Raw genomic sequence first — 18,141 nt, forward strand, 5'->3', positions numbered from 1 at the left:
AATCAATTCTGACAAACAGCTTATTTCAAAAATCCAAAATCAAGACAAACTGTCAAAATACTATATAGGACTTTTTTTGACTTGTGTCCATTCTTAAGATCTGATGATTCTTCTCAGTATAACTGGTGCTGGCTAATGAACAAAACTGAAGTTCATTTAGTGCAGTAGTTAACTGGTTAGTGTGAGTGTATACTACTGCCCTCTCCTGGTTGGAATTGGAATAGTTCGGCTGTGTGTCATGGACCCTATACAGCTAACCATTGACAGGTTCTCATTCAGATCAAGTGATAAAGATCTGTGCTTCTGCAGCCAGACAACATACACTCTCTTTCTCTGCTCTAGCTGGTCTTGGTGTATATTACAAGTGACAGCCCTAAAGTCCTAGACAGCCATGAGTTTTGCATTATTTTTACACAACTGAAGACCAGGACCCACGTCTGCACTGGGCTGACGGGCTCACTGCCCTTGTCAATGCCTTTGACTTCAGTGAGGTCGTATAGGTTGTAAATTTGGCTCCTTAATGGTAAAGAAATGAGTTGCAGTGGTGACATGTATTTATTACACTGTTACCATGAGACAAAGCAAATTACCATGGTATTTCCAACAGAGCTACCATGCAATCCTGCCAAAGAAGACATGGTGTTTTAGTGTAATTATTATGCAATTAACTAATCCATGTTACAGTGCATATTCATTGGTATGTGTTCCCAGCAAGCTGCTTGAATTCAACTCAGCAGAGGGGCGAGGGGATTTAATCCTGATTTGCAGTAAGAACTCAATACAGAGATGTGGTGCGGGCAGCTCCAGGGTTGGCTTTTCACATTTACATTGCAAAGAACAAAAAGTCCCTGTTGGCCCAAACAAATTTCTTTGCCGAGCTGCGGGGGGGGGAGGGGGGGGCAGGATGTCACTTCAGAAAGGCTGGAGATAAAAATCATCTGCTGTGTGTGAGGGCCGAGCAAGTGACGGCTCACTGTGGCAGGCTGCATGGCTCCTTACACTTGGCAGAGCAAAGGGAATTCTGAAGCTGTTCACTGCTTTTTCCTCTCCCTGCTCTGCGCAGCTACCTGTGGAGTCTGCTGTTAAATGGCTGGGTTAAGCCCTTCCACAGCCTGGCATCTAGGTCTTGTGACTGCTGCACGCAGAGAAGAAGTCAAGTGTTGCTACCGTGTACCGTATTGACTAGCATGGCATGGGGGTCCCAGCAATTGGAGCTGGAAAAGAGCTGTTATGTCACCCACTCCAGCCCTCTGCCAATGCAGGATTTGACTCTACAGTGCTTTCTAGAATTTAAAATGTTTAGTTTTCAGAGGCTCAAGCAATGGGGCTCCTAGCCCTTCCCTGGGGGGGTTATTCCACAGTCTAATACAGAGGTGGGCAAACTACGGCCCGCGGGGACCGTCCTGTCCAGCCCTTGATCTCCCAACCAGGGAGGCTAGCCCCTGGCCCCTCCCCCACTCTGCCCCCTCCCCCACAGCTATGCCGCCGTGCAGGCAGCGCTCTGGGCAGCGGGGCTGCGTGCTCCTGCAGGGCAGCGCGGCAGCGTGTCTGGCTCTGGCCGGGTGGCATGGCTGCCAGATATGCTGCTCTGAGCGGCATGGTAAGGGGGCTGGGGCCAGGGGGTTGGATAAGGGGTGGGGGATCCCAGGGGGCAGTCAGAGGACAGGGAGCGGAGGGGTTGGATGGGGCGGAGGTTCGGGGGGGGGGGTTAGATAAGTGTGGAGTCCTGGGGGGCCTGTCAGGGGGCGGGGGTGTGGATAGGGGTTGGGGCAGTCAGGGGACAGGGAGCAGGGGGGTTGGATGGGCCGGGGGTTCTGAGGGAGGCAGTCAGGGTGCGGGAAGTGGGAAGGGGCAGATAGGGGGCAGGGGCCAGGCTGTTTGGGAAGGCACAGCTTTCCCTACCGGCCCTCCATACAGTTTTGCAACCCCGATGTGGCCCTTGGGCCAAAAAGTTTGCCCACCCCTGATCTAATAGATCTCATGGGCAGGAAGTTTCCCCTATGTCCCTTTCTTAATTTTCCCCATTACTTGCTCCTCTTTGCACCCCCTTTACCACCCTAATCCATCCTTCTTGCTTCCACTGCCTATAGCCTGGCTGTAACTGAGCCAAGCTATGCATGTTCAGCTCTTTTATTTTTACTCATCAATCAGCCCCTTCAGGCCCCTAATCTGTTCTGTTCTGTTCTGTTCTGTTCTGAGATCTCCCTGCAATTTGACATTACCTCTCTGGTAATAAGGTGCAATATTCCCAATTGAATTGTATTGGAACTGTACAGAGAGAGACCTGCCCAATTCCTATCCCACAATGTGATGACTCTGCGCATATGCAGCTACAAATCGCATTTATCTTTTCTGGTGTCCTATTGCATTGCAAGCTCATGTCTAATTTGCAGTTCACTCTTGCCATCAGATTTCTCCCAGCAGTCCTGTTTTCCACATTCTCCTCTCTCATTGAACTGCTTTCAGTTTCCATGTGTTAAACTTGCATTCTTCCACAATGAATTCTGCCTGGGTTTCTAATCTCCGACTCCAGGCTGCTTTGTCTTTGTCTTCTGGCCCTGCTGGTATTTGCATTTCTTCCCAGTTTAGTAACTTCTCTGGATGTCATTAACATGATGTGTGCTATGCTGGATCACTAGTCGTGAACACTACATCGAAAAACACCAGTCCCTGCAATATGCTGCTTCACACTTACCCTCACCTTTATAAATATGCCACTGACCATTAAATCAGGCCCTGATCCTGCAGTATGTAGCAGACGGGTGGGCTAACACAGCTGCAAGGAGCTCCACTGAAGTCAGTGGGACACGCACAGGCATAGCAGCAGACTGCCTGCATGCTACATATTAAAGGACTGGGGCATTGTGCCTATCCATCTGTTTTTACAAGGCCAGAATGAGGCCTTGGAGAGCAATGGGCTAGATTTTCAAAGGGATTTAGGTACCTAAGGAGGTGGACACTTTTGAAAATCCCAGTAGGTGCCAATCTGAATCTTTAGGCCCCTGAATATCTTTGAAAATCTGGCCCTTCCACAACACAGATAACAATGAACATTGCCCTCTTTTCACATCAGTTTTCACTTTTTATTAGCAGGGTTCAGGATTCCAGGCTTGTTTGTCTGATTTTTAATCCACATATTTTGCTGCTTCTGACTTCCTTTCTTCCACTAATTATCATCATCTCCCATGTGTTTCCTTGGCTGGTATCTTCATGACTAAATTAACATGGGGATATTTTGATACTAGTTATTGCAGAGAAAAAAAAGGAGGGGAGGAAATATAAGATTAATTGTATTAATTTGCCACAGCTTTTTAATTCATTTTTTTTCCTTTGTACTTCTGCTTAAAGGACACTGTCTGATTAAGCATCATCTGCTGTAGTTTTAAAAAGAATTTCCTCACCTGTGTGACAAATAATTTTATATTAAAATTGAAAATGTGTAAGTCTTTCACTTATCCCTATCTGTGCTGTTTGTCTTGTGTTTCTCTGTGCTTGGATAATGAAAATGGACTGATCAATATCGGGTTCTCCTGCACTACCACAATGTAGCAATGTTTAGGCTTTGTAAAAGGTTGCTTTGACAAAACCTGAATTCGGGGGCCAAGTGTGCTGCATTGACTTAGTGCCTTTAACAGGAGACATTCAACTAGTTCAGGTCTGAAATGTGACCTACTTTACGATGTGCCCTAGATACTAAGAGCTGTATTTTCCCTTTTTCTTAAGTAATACCAAACCAAGAGAAAAATAGAGCCAGGTTAATTTCAGCTCTCAAATCAAAAGGATGAAATTCATACTAAAAGAAATAGAAATTTCCCAGAACCATGTGATTTTTATTTTTATTTTTTGATAAAAACAAAGTGATCTTTTAAAAATAAACAAATACAGAGGGGCCAGTGGTGGGAATGATGATAAAACCTAGTGCTTTTCACCAGTAGGTCTCAAAGTGATTTACAAAGGAGGTTAGTATCATTATAGATAGGGAAACTGAGCCACAGAGGTGCGGTGACTTACCCAAAATCATCAGCAGGCCAGTGACAGAGCGAGGATTTGAAGCCACGTCTTTGAGGCCCAGTCCAGGACTCTATCCTTTAGGCAACACTGCTTATGAATACAGACTTTGATCCAGCAAAGCACTTAAGCATGTGTTTAACTTTAAGCACATGGGTAGTCCCATTTACTTGGAAGTTGAGCATGTGTGTAAATTCTTTGCTGGATTGGGGCCAGGGGCCAGAATCAACCTTTGCTTCAGGGTGGTAATCTGACTGCAGTAAGATAATAGCAAATAGGAGTAACCTTTCTCTCTTCCTCCTCCTTCCAGACCCCTATTTAGGATCAGAGCCTCGTTCTTAACAATGCATCCACTTCACTATTCTCACGGTTTCTATCGGGCTAAAAATAAGCAGCCAGAAATAACGAAAGCTAATGAGAAGTAGCGATTGCACCCTCTCCCCAGTACTGCCCCTCACACCGCATTCCCCCACTTCTCAGCAGTCTCAACAAAGGTGCACACAGTGGAGGTCACTATTATAAAACTAACAGCTGCCACCTGAAGGGTGGCGAGGACTGACACAGTTTCTGTCTTTACTTTCTCACTTGACAAATGTTCCCTTTCCAGTGGCTTCTGATATCAATGTAAGCACTGCAAACATCTTGGGCCTGGCTCTTCCCTGCCGTGTACCTTGTGTAGTCTTTACACCAGTGCAAACTAGGTCTGAGATGACACTATTGGTGTACTTGAGTGAAGAATTCTCATTGGGTAATACGTTACATTGCCTTTACCCAGGTATAAATGACCACACAAGGTGCAAGTGGAGTTCACTGCTCAGTGTGCATAACCCCCCTCCGCCCCCCCCCCCCCCCCCCCGGTGGCTGATTCGTGGAGTGTGAGTCTCTTCTGCTCAAGCTGTAGCTACTCATAGGTGTGTGTGTGTGTGGGGGGGTATTTATTTATTTTTAAAGCTCCGGAGTTTCCCAGTTACATCCGCAATGTTGTTTAAGATTGTAGCTGTCACACAAAAGAGGGAAGAATCAGGCCCCTTGTCTTTCTAGTCCCTGAGCTCCCTCTAGTGCTCACACATACACATTGCAGCCACTCACTTCAGCTCTCTGGTTTAGTAGCATGTGAGAGAGGCGTTCCGCTGGTGCTCTTTGGGTCCAGTCTTGCAGTCTCTGGTGATCTGAGCTGACCCACTCTAGCTTGATGAGTAAGCTTTTTAGGATTGACCTCTTTTTCAGTTCACTCTTGGTGAGGAAACTTTGTAAATAAGCGCGCACCCTTACTCTGACGTAAATTAAACTGCACAAAAAGCACTGAGGCCAGCTCCTCGAAGGGCCTGCGCTCTTAAGCACACCACCCCCTTCTCTCAGGCTGTTTGTTGCCATGGTGTTAACCAAAGGTGGGGAGCATCCCCACCCCACACACCTCCACCCAGGCTATACTGTGGCTGTGGTGTGTGCTCACTGAACCCTGTCACCAGCATGTGCAGGAGTGGGATTTCAAATGTCAAACTTTGCAAATACTGTCCCACCTGCTCCTAGCATCGGCAGAGAAATGTAATTACAGAAGGGGAGAAATCTCAGAGTTACAGGTCTCAATTTTTGCTTAGGTCAAGTATCTGAGAGGACCTAAGGTACAGAAACAAGGCTTTCGGGCTAAAATCAGACCTTTCTAACTCACTATGTCTTACAGGTGATGTACTCCTTTAGCTGGGCTTGGGTTGGGTGCTAATCATTAAAGCTACTGTATGATGCCAGAAATCCTGAGAAGGATACAGATGCAGGCTGACCCTGAGGCATTCTGGTGGCATGAGCTGTCGGGGTCCCTTGCTCTCTTTAAAAATACAGTATAGTGAAGTGTATTTGGCATTCCTTAAAGGTGATTTGATAGCCTTGGGGCTCCTATTCTTCCAGTGTAGAGGACAAATACCTCGTTTTAAAGTCAAGGGCGTCACTCAGATCCTTCAGCTGGTGAACCCCTGGAGACTGAAATCTTGGATCCACAGAGGTACAGCATGGGGCAGTGCTAGCTTCTCCCCAGCCGCTGACTATGTGCCTCCACCTTGTTCTTTAGGTGCCAGCACTGGGAGGATGGGAGCAGGGTAAGTCCAAATACCACCAGCCCCCAGAGCAGAATACCCACCAATGTCTAATGTGGCTGGAACCCCAGAGGTGAATTTATAGCTCAAGCTAATCTTATTTCGGGCAGGAACTGTCGTTTCCTGTATGTTTGTGCCAATAGGGATCTGACTTAGTTGACTTGTAGGCACACAATAGAACTGTTAAATAATAATAATCTCTAGTCTGATGCCAGTCATGTAGTGTTGTGTGTGTGTGTGTGTATTTACACTTCTTCACAACAAACTGTTGCTCTTCACTTCTGCTTAAACTTGTGTTGTCTCAGTCCTGTCACAGATCCTGGTGAAGAAGACAATGATGAGACACGGCCATCTCAGTCCATCCCTCTGCAAAACTGCCTTCCAGCGCCTGGCATCTGTGTCCTTGATAAACTCATCAAAACGTGCCCAGTCTGGCTTCAGCTGAGCATGAATCAGGACAGGGCTGGAGAGATACTCAGCAAAGAAACAGCAGGGGTAAGTCTACATTTGTCCAAAACAATTTCAGTTCAGACAACCATATTTCCTGCTCCTCAGGGGAGATGGATAGCTGTGATGTGTTTTGTTTTTTTCATGTGAAAGCATTTAGCAGTTTTTGGTCTTTGTTTCCTTTGCCCATGGTTGTTGGCTAGTCTTATGTTCGTGGGATAGACATTTCCATTCTCTCTAGAGTGGTGGTGTGTGTGAAAGAGAAGGCTTATACCTTTGATTTACTTAGCAGTTGGTGTCTGGGAACAGTTTTCCTATTTGTTTCATAGCCCTGCTTGTTGTGCTTTCAGATATCTCCATACACACTCTGTAGTCTGATGCAGTATTTTTCCAATATCTCTGACTTGTAGCTTCCTTAAAAAGTGAAATCTTAAAGGTGAACAACAACAAACGTGTGTTCATGCCCCTCGTTTGCTTCTTTGGGTGTCAATTTTGCTTGTTGATTTTTATACCTTAGGAAAACCAGCAAAATCAAGCCTTTTCTTCCTTGTAGGAGGACATGAGAACTAGTGGCAGCTCTTTCAGCCCTTCATTGACAAGATATGGGGTTTGGAGCTTTAAGAAATAAATCTTTTCTCCCAAGCGCATGTCAGGTGTTTGAGATAGAGAAGGGTTGACAAAAATAACAAACAAAACATGTAGTGTTCTTAAAAGTTTTGATACAGTTGCTCAGATTTCACATCCTTGGTACTGTGATGTCATTATAGTACCTCTCCGGTCATCCATAGATGACCCAAAGTAGACAAGAATGGAATTTCTAATGTAAACAAAGCAAGATATAAAATGCTTTTTGTATTGCTTAGTCTGTGGGGGGAAAGTGCTCAGGAATTCTTTATATGTCATAAAGAATTGGGAGGTGATTAGGAGGAAGTAGGGTGGATAAGCCCAATTTTTCCCTCTACTGAAAAGTGGCCTGCTCCCACTTCTCTTCATTCACTGGCTGGTGTTCTAAGGGAAGGTAACGATCCTGTGCAAACCAAAGAGACTAAAATAACTAAATGAAAACTGGAATGAGGCTAGGATTTGGGGTAGAGATGCTGCTGCAGGGAAACCTGAAGCACAGCCAAGCTGAAGGAGACATTTTAGGCTGAGTGTTATGGTTTCATTGTTCTTTGGCTTACCAATAAAGCCAAATCCCAGGAAGGGGTTAGGTGAGCACAGATGACACAGAGTGAGCCTGGGCCTGCTGCCTGTACTCATATTTAGTTGTATATTGCCATCTGAATAGTGTCACTGAGCTCAGTGTGACTACTCAGTATAAGTAAGCATAGCAGAATTGGGCTTATTGGAGAAAGAGTCTGTTCGGTCTGATCGTGTTATGAGCCTTGAAATGTTGCTGAGTTGTTGAGGGTTTTTTTAAATTAAATTCTCATGCATGTGGAGGCCTGATCAAAAAATGTGGGCCTGGTGTTTGTGATAAGGGAGGTTTTTACAGTAAAGGCTGTATCTGGGTTAGACTAAAGCCTGTGCAAGGCTCAGCCCATCTCCCCAGATGAAGGGAGTAAGTCCCAGGGACACATGGTAGAAACTAGATGACTCAGACCCAGGTCTGCTGAGATACATATAAAGGGCAGCTTGAGTTGCAGGAAGCAGGCTAGCAAGTCTGGGAGCCAATCGACTGGAGGAAAACTTTGGCAGAAGGGAGTAGAGAGACTCTTCTTAGCTCCCAGGCAGGGAGCCTGAAGAGTAAGACCTGCAGGAGTCCCTGGCCCTGAGGAAAGGACCTGCTCTGTATGATGAACCTGTGTTTCATGGTTTTAATTTAGAGAGATAACATTGAACCCTGAAGAAAAGGTCTGGAAATCCTGATGCTGTTGGGTGGAGTGGGGTTAGCGCTGCAGCGCACTAGCTGGTGAGTTCTCCCTCAGGCTCATGTAGCCTCTCTGGACAGAGCATTAGAAAATGGCAGTCTGGCTAAGAGCTTGCCTCCCCTTTTCCTTCTTTAGTCTCTTGCTAGCAATAGAAGCCATAGTGAGCGTTTACACCAGTTCCTGTGGAAATGAAAAGACCACCCTTAGCTGAAGGAAAGGTGGGAATAGGCTGTGCGGACTGCAGAGTGCCAGGCAATTCACATGCTCTCGTTGGGAGGGTGGCAGTGGATGTCGCTTTTTCATTCTCTGAATCAGCATTCAGGGACGAAATCCAGCTTGTGCCAAGTTAGAAACCAACGTCTCCTCTGCCATTTGCTGGTTCTCGCAATGGCATCCAGCTGCCACAACTTTAACATCTTTAAAGCTCTCCAAGACATCCGGGGATGGGCAGTATTTCTGAAGGACATTCAGGGGCAAATTCTGCTTCTGCTCCCCCACCCCACCTTTTCCACAGGCATGATCCCTCCCCCTCTGCAATAGGTAGCCAGGAGAGGAACCTGCACAGAGGTGTGCCTCCCAGGGGAGAACAGCTGGCCAGCAGCAGAGCGGAGCACGTGCTGATGCTGTATCCTGCAGAAGGGGGTGCAGTGGACATACACTGTTTAATGTCAGAGAACTGGGGTGGCACATGTTCTGCCTGCTCCTGGAGCTCATTTTAGGATGGAGCAGCTCTCCAACACCCCAGAGGTACAATCTGGAAAGACTTATTTACATAATAGGCTCCCACCCTGCAAATTGGGAACAAGTTAACTGCAAGCTTAGGAAGCCTATGCAGCTAAGTACCCGTTTCAACAGACATGGCCCAAATTTAACCTTTGGAACCATGGCAACAAGCCTTCCTGATTAGAAAAGAGAACAGACCAGTTTCCAGATTTCACTTCTCACCTTGTTAATCTGAATTTGAACCAAAATTGATCAAGTGTTAATCGATAACTCAGTGATCTCGGGGGTCAAACATACATTAATTCTCACAACAGCCCAGTGAAGTAGGTTAGAGTTATCAGCTTGGGGAGCTGAAGCAGGAAGAGATTAAATGATTTACCTCCCACCACCCCCGTACATGGGAAGGTGCTGGATGCTCACAACTGTCTCTGACACCTGCCTGTCTGCCTAGCTAGCCACTTATATCCTGCTCACCACCATGGCATGGGGTCGGGCTGCCCTTTCAGTGAGTCTGAACCAGTGTAAATATGAAGTGCTGAAGGACTGAATTTCACATCAGAGAGCAGAAGACCTTACCAGGCTCTCTGTTGTATTGAGCTGAACGGAGAGCCACACACAATACGGCCGAGGACACTCATTCCCAGGGCCGGCGCAACCCATTAGGCGACCTAGGCAGTCGCCTAGGGCGCTGCGATTTGGGGGGCAGCGATCGCGGCGGTATTTCTGCGGCTGGACCTTCCGCCGCCTCTGTGGGGGGGGGGCGGCATTTCGGGGCGGCGGAAAAGCTGGCGGCGCTCCTGCTCACTCCCCATCTTAGCAAAACTGCTTCAAGCTGTGGTCAGAGTGATTGTTTGAATGTGACGTGAGATGCTCCTAACCCTAGGACCTGAGGGTTTGTGCATTAGCAATGCTCCTAGCCCACCGTGCTCAGGACCTACACTCAGTTCCCCCTTTGGCAGCACACCACATTGCCACTTGGCTTCTAGACAAGCTCCTCTCGGTTCCTCTTCCCGCGAAATCAAAGGTTTCCTGGTGTAGTTCCAGTGCACTGCAATTATTTAATCATTTTTCAGAATCACACTTCTCCTCTATAATGTTAATACCGTGGTTCTAGAATTAGCTAAATCTTTGAAATCACTTTTATAAATACCTTGACTCTCTCTTACCTAAAGCTGCTTTTAGGAAGAGGTGACGACAAAGAGTCTTTGCCCCTAGGATTTCAAGCTACAAGCTAGATACGTATTTGACATTGAAGTCTGATTAGAAACACACTGAGGAAAGCACACGGTGCTTACAATGCACAGAGAAGGGACTGACTCAGCCAGAAAGCCCTTTCTCTTCTTGATTAAACTTGCTCCTGTGCTAGTCCAACACACCCACTGCTTTGAGCCACTCCGGACCAAAAGTTAGTCATTTGCTATAAGATCAACTTATGGCTATTTTAATCCTTTTTGCTATAAAGGTCTAGGTGGTCCCTATTCTATACTCGTGCTAGAAACTTGAGTGAGGATGTACTGGGGCAAATTCACCATCACTTAGGGCAGTTGCATCAGGGGTTGTCACTTGGCAAATTGTGTGAAGTTGTGCAGCTTTACCTTCAGGTTAAGTGGGATATCAGTGGTGCATTGGGATTCTGCTAGTCCTTACTGCAGGGCTGAATTTCACCCAGAGAAAATATCCCCTTAGTAGTAGTTATCTTTTTCATGAAAGGTGTGACATACTGGAGTGAAACTAGAATGAAATGTGTTAGATGTGAATTGAAAAAAAGACCTTTATCTGGTTACTGGAAAGAGTCTCATTCTCAGATGCCTAACATTAAGTTTACAAGCTCCTAATTCTTTTCCTCTGCTTTAGATATTCCTAGTTAGGAGAGATGGTAACATGAACAACATGGTGCTCTTGGTCCACTTCCCAGCCCAGAATGTGGCTTCTGATGTGCAGGAGTACAACATTAAAGAAGAAAAATCATGTAAGTTTTCTCAAGCCTTTTATCTCTTGCTCTGACCATCAGATGGGCTCTTCTTTTGACTGCAAAGTATGTACACAAATGTGCTTGCAATGAAGAAGATCCTGCCACAGTTGGAGGAATGGTAGATCTTGACTCCTCCAGGAAAATTTGTTCAGATTCATTGTGACCAATTGGCCCAATTCTCCACTGATCTGTACCTTGTGTCATCATTTGTACCTGTGCACAGGGTGGTGTAAAATGCTACCACGTTAGAAGGGTAGCATTTTATTCAGGCAAATGAGAATGGAAACATTTACACGGGTGTGAGTAGTGATAGAATGTGCAAGGCAATGGAGAATCAATCTCTTCGATTAATTTAGTTTTTATTTCTGCTCTTGAATTAGCTGCCAACGGACTTTGATTTTTGCTAATTTATTCTTTATTCATTTCTTATTCAAACACTTTGTACAAATATTTTGACCTATTGGTTGTTCCTGAATTGTTTGTTTTGACTGTGTCTTCAGCTCTTCAGTATTCACAGTATATGATTGGTCCCCAAAAGAGCATAGTGTTGTTTCTGTTCCCTGATTGGATGACTGAACTTTTTATAAGCAAGAAAGGGGAAACCAAAGAGACTCCAAAAGGCACATGTCCGGTGCAGACTTTTGTGTGAGCAAAAAGTCACCAGAGCTTAATTTGTGCCTTGGCTCAGCCCCGGCACCTCTTTTCATGCTGGGCCGCAGTCCGGGCACCTCTTCTGTCGGTGGTGCAAGGCATGATCTTGCATGTACAGTGTGTGCAAGGTCACGCTATGCAGAGGATGCCAATTTGTAGAACAAAATGGCATCCTCCATGCAGTGTGACCTCACAGGTATGGTGCATGCAAGGTCACACTGTGTGAAGGATGCCATTTTGTGTGCCCTGGCACATCCCTCTTTACAAATTAAGCACAGAAATTCACACCTGTATTGCAAGACATTTTTGCTTTCCAAAAGATGTTTGCAAATAATTTCTTTGATAAGCTATTCACAGAAGAAGGGTCCATGAAAGAAAGTTCATATTTTTTTTTATTAAAATGATGAACATTCACACATTCGGTTCCACAGTGTAAGTCCTGTGGCCTCAAGCCTACATGAGAAGGGAGGTAAACTAAGTGAGTGAGCTCTAGATGGCATCTACTGGAGAGCAAGGGGAGCTGACTCAGCGAGGCAGTACCTCATTTACATATTAACTATGGGTAGTTTGGGGATAGTGGGGTATAATTTGACAAAGTTTTGTTCAAGGGGACAATATTTTTGAGATTATCCTGTTGGGAACTCACCAGGCAAAGCCTGGACAATGACTGGGCATGGGGTCACCCTGATGAAAACTGATGTTTGTCAAGGTGGGGTAAGAGGCCCTGGACAGAGCCCGAGGGCAAGGAGAGAGAAATGGTGTATTGCTGGGATTCTCTGTTTGGGTGGTAGGAACTTGGATAAGTTTTTAGGACCCTTGATCCCCTTGTATTTAAAAATCTGAGCTAAGAGATGTTGTGGCCGAATGTAAGCCGAGCTCACCAGAAGTTCCAGTTTTCTAGCCAATGGCAAGCAGAAGTGAGAGACCAGCAGCAGTTTTAATCACCTGAGCCTCAGGCAGAGCAAAGCAGCAGTTGGACTCACCACAGGCCACAGCTTCTAACAGGAGAGCAGCAGACCGAGCAGCAGCATGAGAGCAGTTACATGCAGAGGAATTCAGAGCAATAGTCTATGTCAGCCTAGTGGACTCTGGCAAGGCTCCCGCAGTCCTAGCTGCTGAAATCAATATAGCAGGACAGGTGGCAGAGCCCCAGAGCGATCTACAAAACAGGGAGCCTGATTTTCCTGGACTCTTGGAACCACAAACTGTGAGTGAGGAAGTTGGGGACCTATGAACTGAGAGTGGGAGGCTGGGAGATAGAACAAACTGCATCGACCAGTCAGGGTCCAAGTGCCTGGGACTGTGACTTATGCCCCCTGAGGTAAATGGTGGTAGTAAATTGTAAATATTTGTCACCATTCAACCTGGCTTTTCCCTCCCCCCCCATACAGTTTGTTTGTTTAAACCTCTATGCTTGTGTCATGAGTACAAATTTGCCTAGCAAATGTGCCCAGAGTGGTTATAGGTTCCCAGGTTACGGGAGGGGTGGGCAGTACCGGATTTACCCTGGCGCCGGGCCCACACCCCAAAAGGGCCCGGCCCGGCCTGCGCTTCTCCGCCCACCGCTCTCTCCTGCGGGGGCAGTGGGCCGAAGCTTGGTCCGGCCAGCTCCTGCTGCAGCAGGGCAGGCTCCGCTGGCAGCCAAGTTCCCCGCTCCCCTGCCTCTTCCCTGGAGTGTGCTGCACTCCTGCCCCTCCCCCTCCCCCTCCCAGTGCTTCCCCTGCCACCAAACAGCTGTTCGCCCACGTGAGGGAGGGGGAGGAGGCGGAGAAGAGGCGGGGGTGAGGCCTTGGGGAAGAGGGTGGAATCAGGGCATAGCCCCTCCCCTCCCCTGCTGTGAGCCGCTCAGGGCAGGAGGTTGGGAGCACACCCACTACCCCAGCCCTCTGCCCTGACTCCTGCATCCCCCCACACATCGCCACCCCCATCCTGAGCACCAAACGGGAGCTCCTGCACCCCCCCACATTCCCACCTGCACCCCTCACACCAAATGGGAGCTGCCCCAGGTAAGCACTCCACACCCCAATCTCCTGCCCCAACCCTGAGCCCCCTCCCTAACCCTAGCATCTGGCCAGACCCTGCACTCCAATCCCCAGCCTGTTCCTACACCCTAATTCCCTCCCAGACCTTGCACCCCCACCCTCAGCTCAGTGCAGAGAGAGACGAAGAGAATGGGCTAAAACCAGGGAGGAGGTAGGTACCTGTTTTATGTTTACCCCCTCCCCAGCCCTGCTACACTTGCAGTTTACCCCCAGCCCCTCCCTTGCTCCAGGGACCAACCCTAGCTCCCGCCCTGCTGTGCTTTTGCCCCCGGCCCCTGCCTTGCTCCTGTCAGCAGGGACTAATCCTCCCCACCATGCCTCACTGTGCTTATCTTGCCCCGGCCCCTGCCTCGCTCCAGCTGGGGACCAATCCTTCCCCCACACAATGCCCCTCTGTCAGGATAGATAAAAATCAATGACTTTTTAAAAAAAAATAAAAAATCTGATTTTTTTTTAATTTAAATTGGATTTACTAAAGATAAAGATAGTTTTAATTAAGATACATTATATCTCATCATGGAATAGGGATTATACATTCTAATTCTATAGTATGAGAAAATATATTCATGTAATGTTTAAGAAAAGTTTTGTAAATGAGTTCCAATAGGTCATGGATTAGGGACCCAATCTTATGGATTTCCACAGGCTTCTGTATAGATTATTTAGGTTCATCTTTCTATCTACCCAATGGGACTCAGTGCTCAGTCTAGAAGATACCATCAGAGATGCTTAGTTTTGCAGTTCTCAAACTGTGGATTTGTGTCTCCAGAGGTAACATGCTTGTTAACAGCAAAACTGTTTTAAATAAATAAATAATATATAGAGGTGAGAAATAACAGACCTCAACTCTGTTGTCCCTCTGCAAATTTGTGTACACAGAGTCAATCCCTTACCTTGCTCGAAAAGTGAAAAGTTTCAAAAAGTTCAATGACTAGAAGATTGTTGGGGACGGAATAGATCTGGACAAGGAGAAGAAGTCTGGAGATAAATGTGAGAAGCGAGGGACATAAGCATTTTTGTTAAAATATTATGTTTGCTGTGAAGAAAAAAATCCAGAATACTTAACAATGTTGTTTTAGTAAAATAAAACAATTTAAATGTCTGTCCGGTGATGCTCTCCTCCTAATACAGCCTGGCGAGAAAATCCTCCAAATATTAATGATTAACCTGTTGAATTGGAGATAGTTCACCTCCCAATGACTTCATAAATATCTGCTTCAATTATCTTTGGTAAATGAAATAACCAAACAATCATTCATTTTCTGATATAACTGTAAAACTAACCTGAAAAGTTTTCAAAATAAATCACTGTTTAAAAATGTAGAGTGTGTACCTTCTAAAAATGAAACCTACATCTATCTCTGAGTTGTGAAGAATATGTATTAAGGTTATAACAACCAACAAGAATGCACTTTTATGTAGAAATCCATGATTAAATCGAGTCTTCCTAACTAGTGATTTAAATCAAATCCACCCTGCCCGCTGTGCTCTTGCCCCTGGCCCCTTCATTCCCCAGGGAGCCCACAAATATGTTTGGCGCCGGGCCCACAAAAAGTTAATCCGGCCGTGGGGGTGGGGAGGTCTGTAAAATAAATACGTGGCCCTTGCTGCTGCTGAGGCCATTGGCAGAGGGGTTAAAACAGTATACCCAGCCCTGCTACATAGCCAGCCAAAATGGGGATTACATTTTACTCTTGGATTCATCCTGAAATGCTTGATATTAATTTCTATAACCAGCATCACAATCTGTTTCTTTTCCCTCACAGCTACTGGGTTTATTTTTGTATCATATATTTGTTTGACTGTCTGAATTATCAAACAGCAAGGGCAAGGGAATATTCCTCGATTAATGGAATCATAGAATTTAAGGCTAGAAGGGACCTTTAGATCATCCAGTCTGATTTCCTTTATATCACAGGCCAGAGAATTTCATTGTTAGTCCTGTATTGAACCCAGTAACTTGGTTTTGATAATGTTTCTCTTCCCCAAAGGCATCCAGTCTTGAATATGTGTGTGCATAATGGTATATCATGGCACAGAGTGTGTGAAATCACCTTGAACAATTTAAGAATTATTAAAATATCTATAACAACATCTATGCATTATTCATAAAGAAAATAATATGAGAACTTTAAGGAATAACTGCAGGATCTGAAGAGAAAAGATCTGTTCTTTATTGTAAGTTAACATATCATTTAGATTTTTCTTGGCGCGCTATTGTTTTTTGATACTACCAGTTATTCTTTGGCGCTGTTAGCAAGTTCCATTCTTGAACACTGGCCTTATCACAACATCAGATCCAGACGCTGCACTTGTTCAGCTTGTACTCTGCACTATAAAATCTCTGGTTCCTGTGAATAAAGGTAAAATGAAATACTCTTATTAAAAATCACTATATAATGCCTTAGCTATTATTTTAATTTGCTATCTTAGTGCACTATCAATAGAACTATGGGCCCCATTCTTAGCTGGCTTAATTCACTGTCACTCCATTGGTTATATTGATTTATTCCAGCTGAGGATCTGGCCCCAGGAATGGTAAGAAAATGAAGGATTTAGGGTAGCGTTTCTCCAAATTACCACCTCCCAGTTTATAATTCATGTATAACACATGTATAGTCTGGGGCCCAAACAGAAATAAGCTTCCTGTCATTTACAGCAAAAAATTAAATAAATGTACACCATACTTATAGAAGTGGCACAATTCATGAAGCGGTAGAATTGAAACTTAGTTCCCAATCTGGAGTATGAGAAATGGCACCACTTAGTCATGCAGAAGTCAGATTCCTATCATGGTTCTTCACATTATTTTTAGCCCTGAATTCTGTCAGTCATGTGTCCTAGATACCTTGTCAGTTCTTCATACTTAGCAAGTTTGACAGCAACAGACTAGAGCAAGCTCTAAGGGTCATGCTTTTGGCTTCTTCTTCATTTAGGGTAAGTTGCCCACCTTGTTGAATCTAGAGGAATACAAATTAATTCTTATTAATACAAGCTAAAGGATTGTATCCTTTGTACGATGCTACATGAGAAGACAGGAGAATTGGAAAAACCTAATACATCTGCTCTGATTTATGTCTTTTTGGACAAAAGTATCTCCTTCTTGGAGGTTTTATTCTTTGAAAGATATTTATTTTAGCAAAGAATCTCATGTTGTCAGAAGACTTTAAGTGGATTAAATACAGTTGCTGGGGTTTGTGATTAGTATTGTGATAATTCATATTCTCTTTTACTTTTCTAAAGTGCATTTCTTTTTTCCTTGGAACTCTGTAAGCAATGTAAGCATTAGGGTTGGGACATTTGCTGACGTCAGTGCTGAATGACCACAGACAAAAGAAATTGCCTTGCTTGGGAATGTGCATTGAAGATGCAAAGTGCAGAGTACTCTTATTATTATAATATACCAACTGAATCCTGGCCCAATCTGCCAGATCTATAGTTAGAGCTGCTCTACAAGGAACTGCCATACAAGCTGAAACCTGGACGGGGGTGTCATGCTGTCTGGAGTGGATCACAACTGTGAGTGCCAGCCTCAGGGCAGACTGCCAATAAGCAGGGCAGACATCCCAAACTGGTGGTGTGTTCTGTGATTAGATTTCACCAACCCAGTAACAAGTGTGAACTCCTGAAGCACTGTAACAGTCTTACCATAGAGTCACAAACAGTCCTCTTGGCCATTCCAGTCTGTCTTGGCACCCAGGCAAGCTGGACTTAGTGCTAGTTGGTTGCCATAAACCAAAGATCACAAAAGATTCAGGTTACTGACAGTCCCAAGACACCAGTCACTTACCCCACATCAATTTGTATTTCAGATCTCATACCAAAGACAATGCTTGTAGCCAATCCTATAGTGAGCTAACTAAGGATTTATTAACTAGGAAAAGGAAATGAGAGAATTATTTACAGGTTAAAGCAGACAATATATACACTTTTAAAAGATGACAGCATTGTAGTAGTCTGTCAATTCTGAATGTCTTTTAGGGCTAAACCAGGTTGACCCTGGGGATCTCGTCTTCAGTTTCTTAGCTCCAGCCCTGTGAGCATCCAAACAGCAAAAAGAGAGGAACATTTTCTTGTGCCCCTGTTTTAGTCCCTTGTTCCAGCATTCAAGCTGATGGATGGACTTTTTTGCAAGTAGCATCTTCATGGGTGTGAGAGGGCCATTAACCTAGTCTTTGTATTGTGATATTCCACAAAATAGCATGGGATACAGACATTACAAGTGAAATGAATGAATGTAGCAATTTACAAGCTTTCCATAGAGTCTAAACATTAAACGCATTCTTCTAACACCTATCTTGAACAATATGAATGTCCAGGTGAGCTGGTCTAGTTTCCAG

The 18,141-nt window shown here is 45.1% G+C and overlaps 1 protein-coding gene across 5 annotated transcripts in view; it reads left to right on the plus strand.

Moving 5' to 3' along the window:
- The window catches only part of RIN3 (Ras and Rab interactor 3), a 110,985-nt gene that overhangs the window by 32,760 nt on the left and 60,084 nt on the right, over positions 1-18,141 (plus strand). For 3 of the 5 annotated variants that reach the window (XM_005285434.5, XM_065595642.1, XM_042858632.2), the window contains exons 2-3: positions 6,401-6,590; positions 10,991-11,105. In XM_005285434.5, the coding sequence (XP_005285491.2) occupies positions 6,401-6,590; positions 10,991-11,105 (305 nt within the window). Of the gene's footprint in view, positions 1-6,400; positions 6,591-10,990; positions 11,106-13,623; positions 13,766-17,272; positions 17,321-18,141 lie in introns of those variants that run through there. The other 2 variants (XM_065595641.1, XM_005285436.5) reach the window with 2 other exon arrangements.

Source organism: Chrysemys picta, chromosome 4 (genome assembly GCF_011386835.1).
Source record: "Chrysemys picta bellii isolate R12L10 chromosome 4, ASM1138683v2, whole genome shotgun sequence".
NCBI lineage: Eukaryota > Metazoa > Chordata > Testudines > Emydidae > Chrysemys > Chrysemys picta.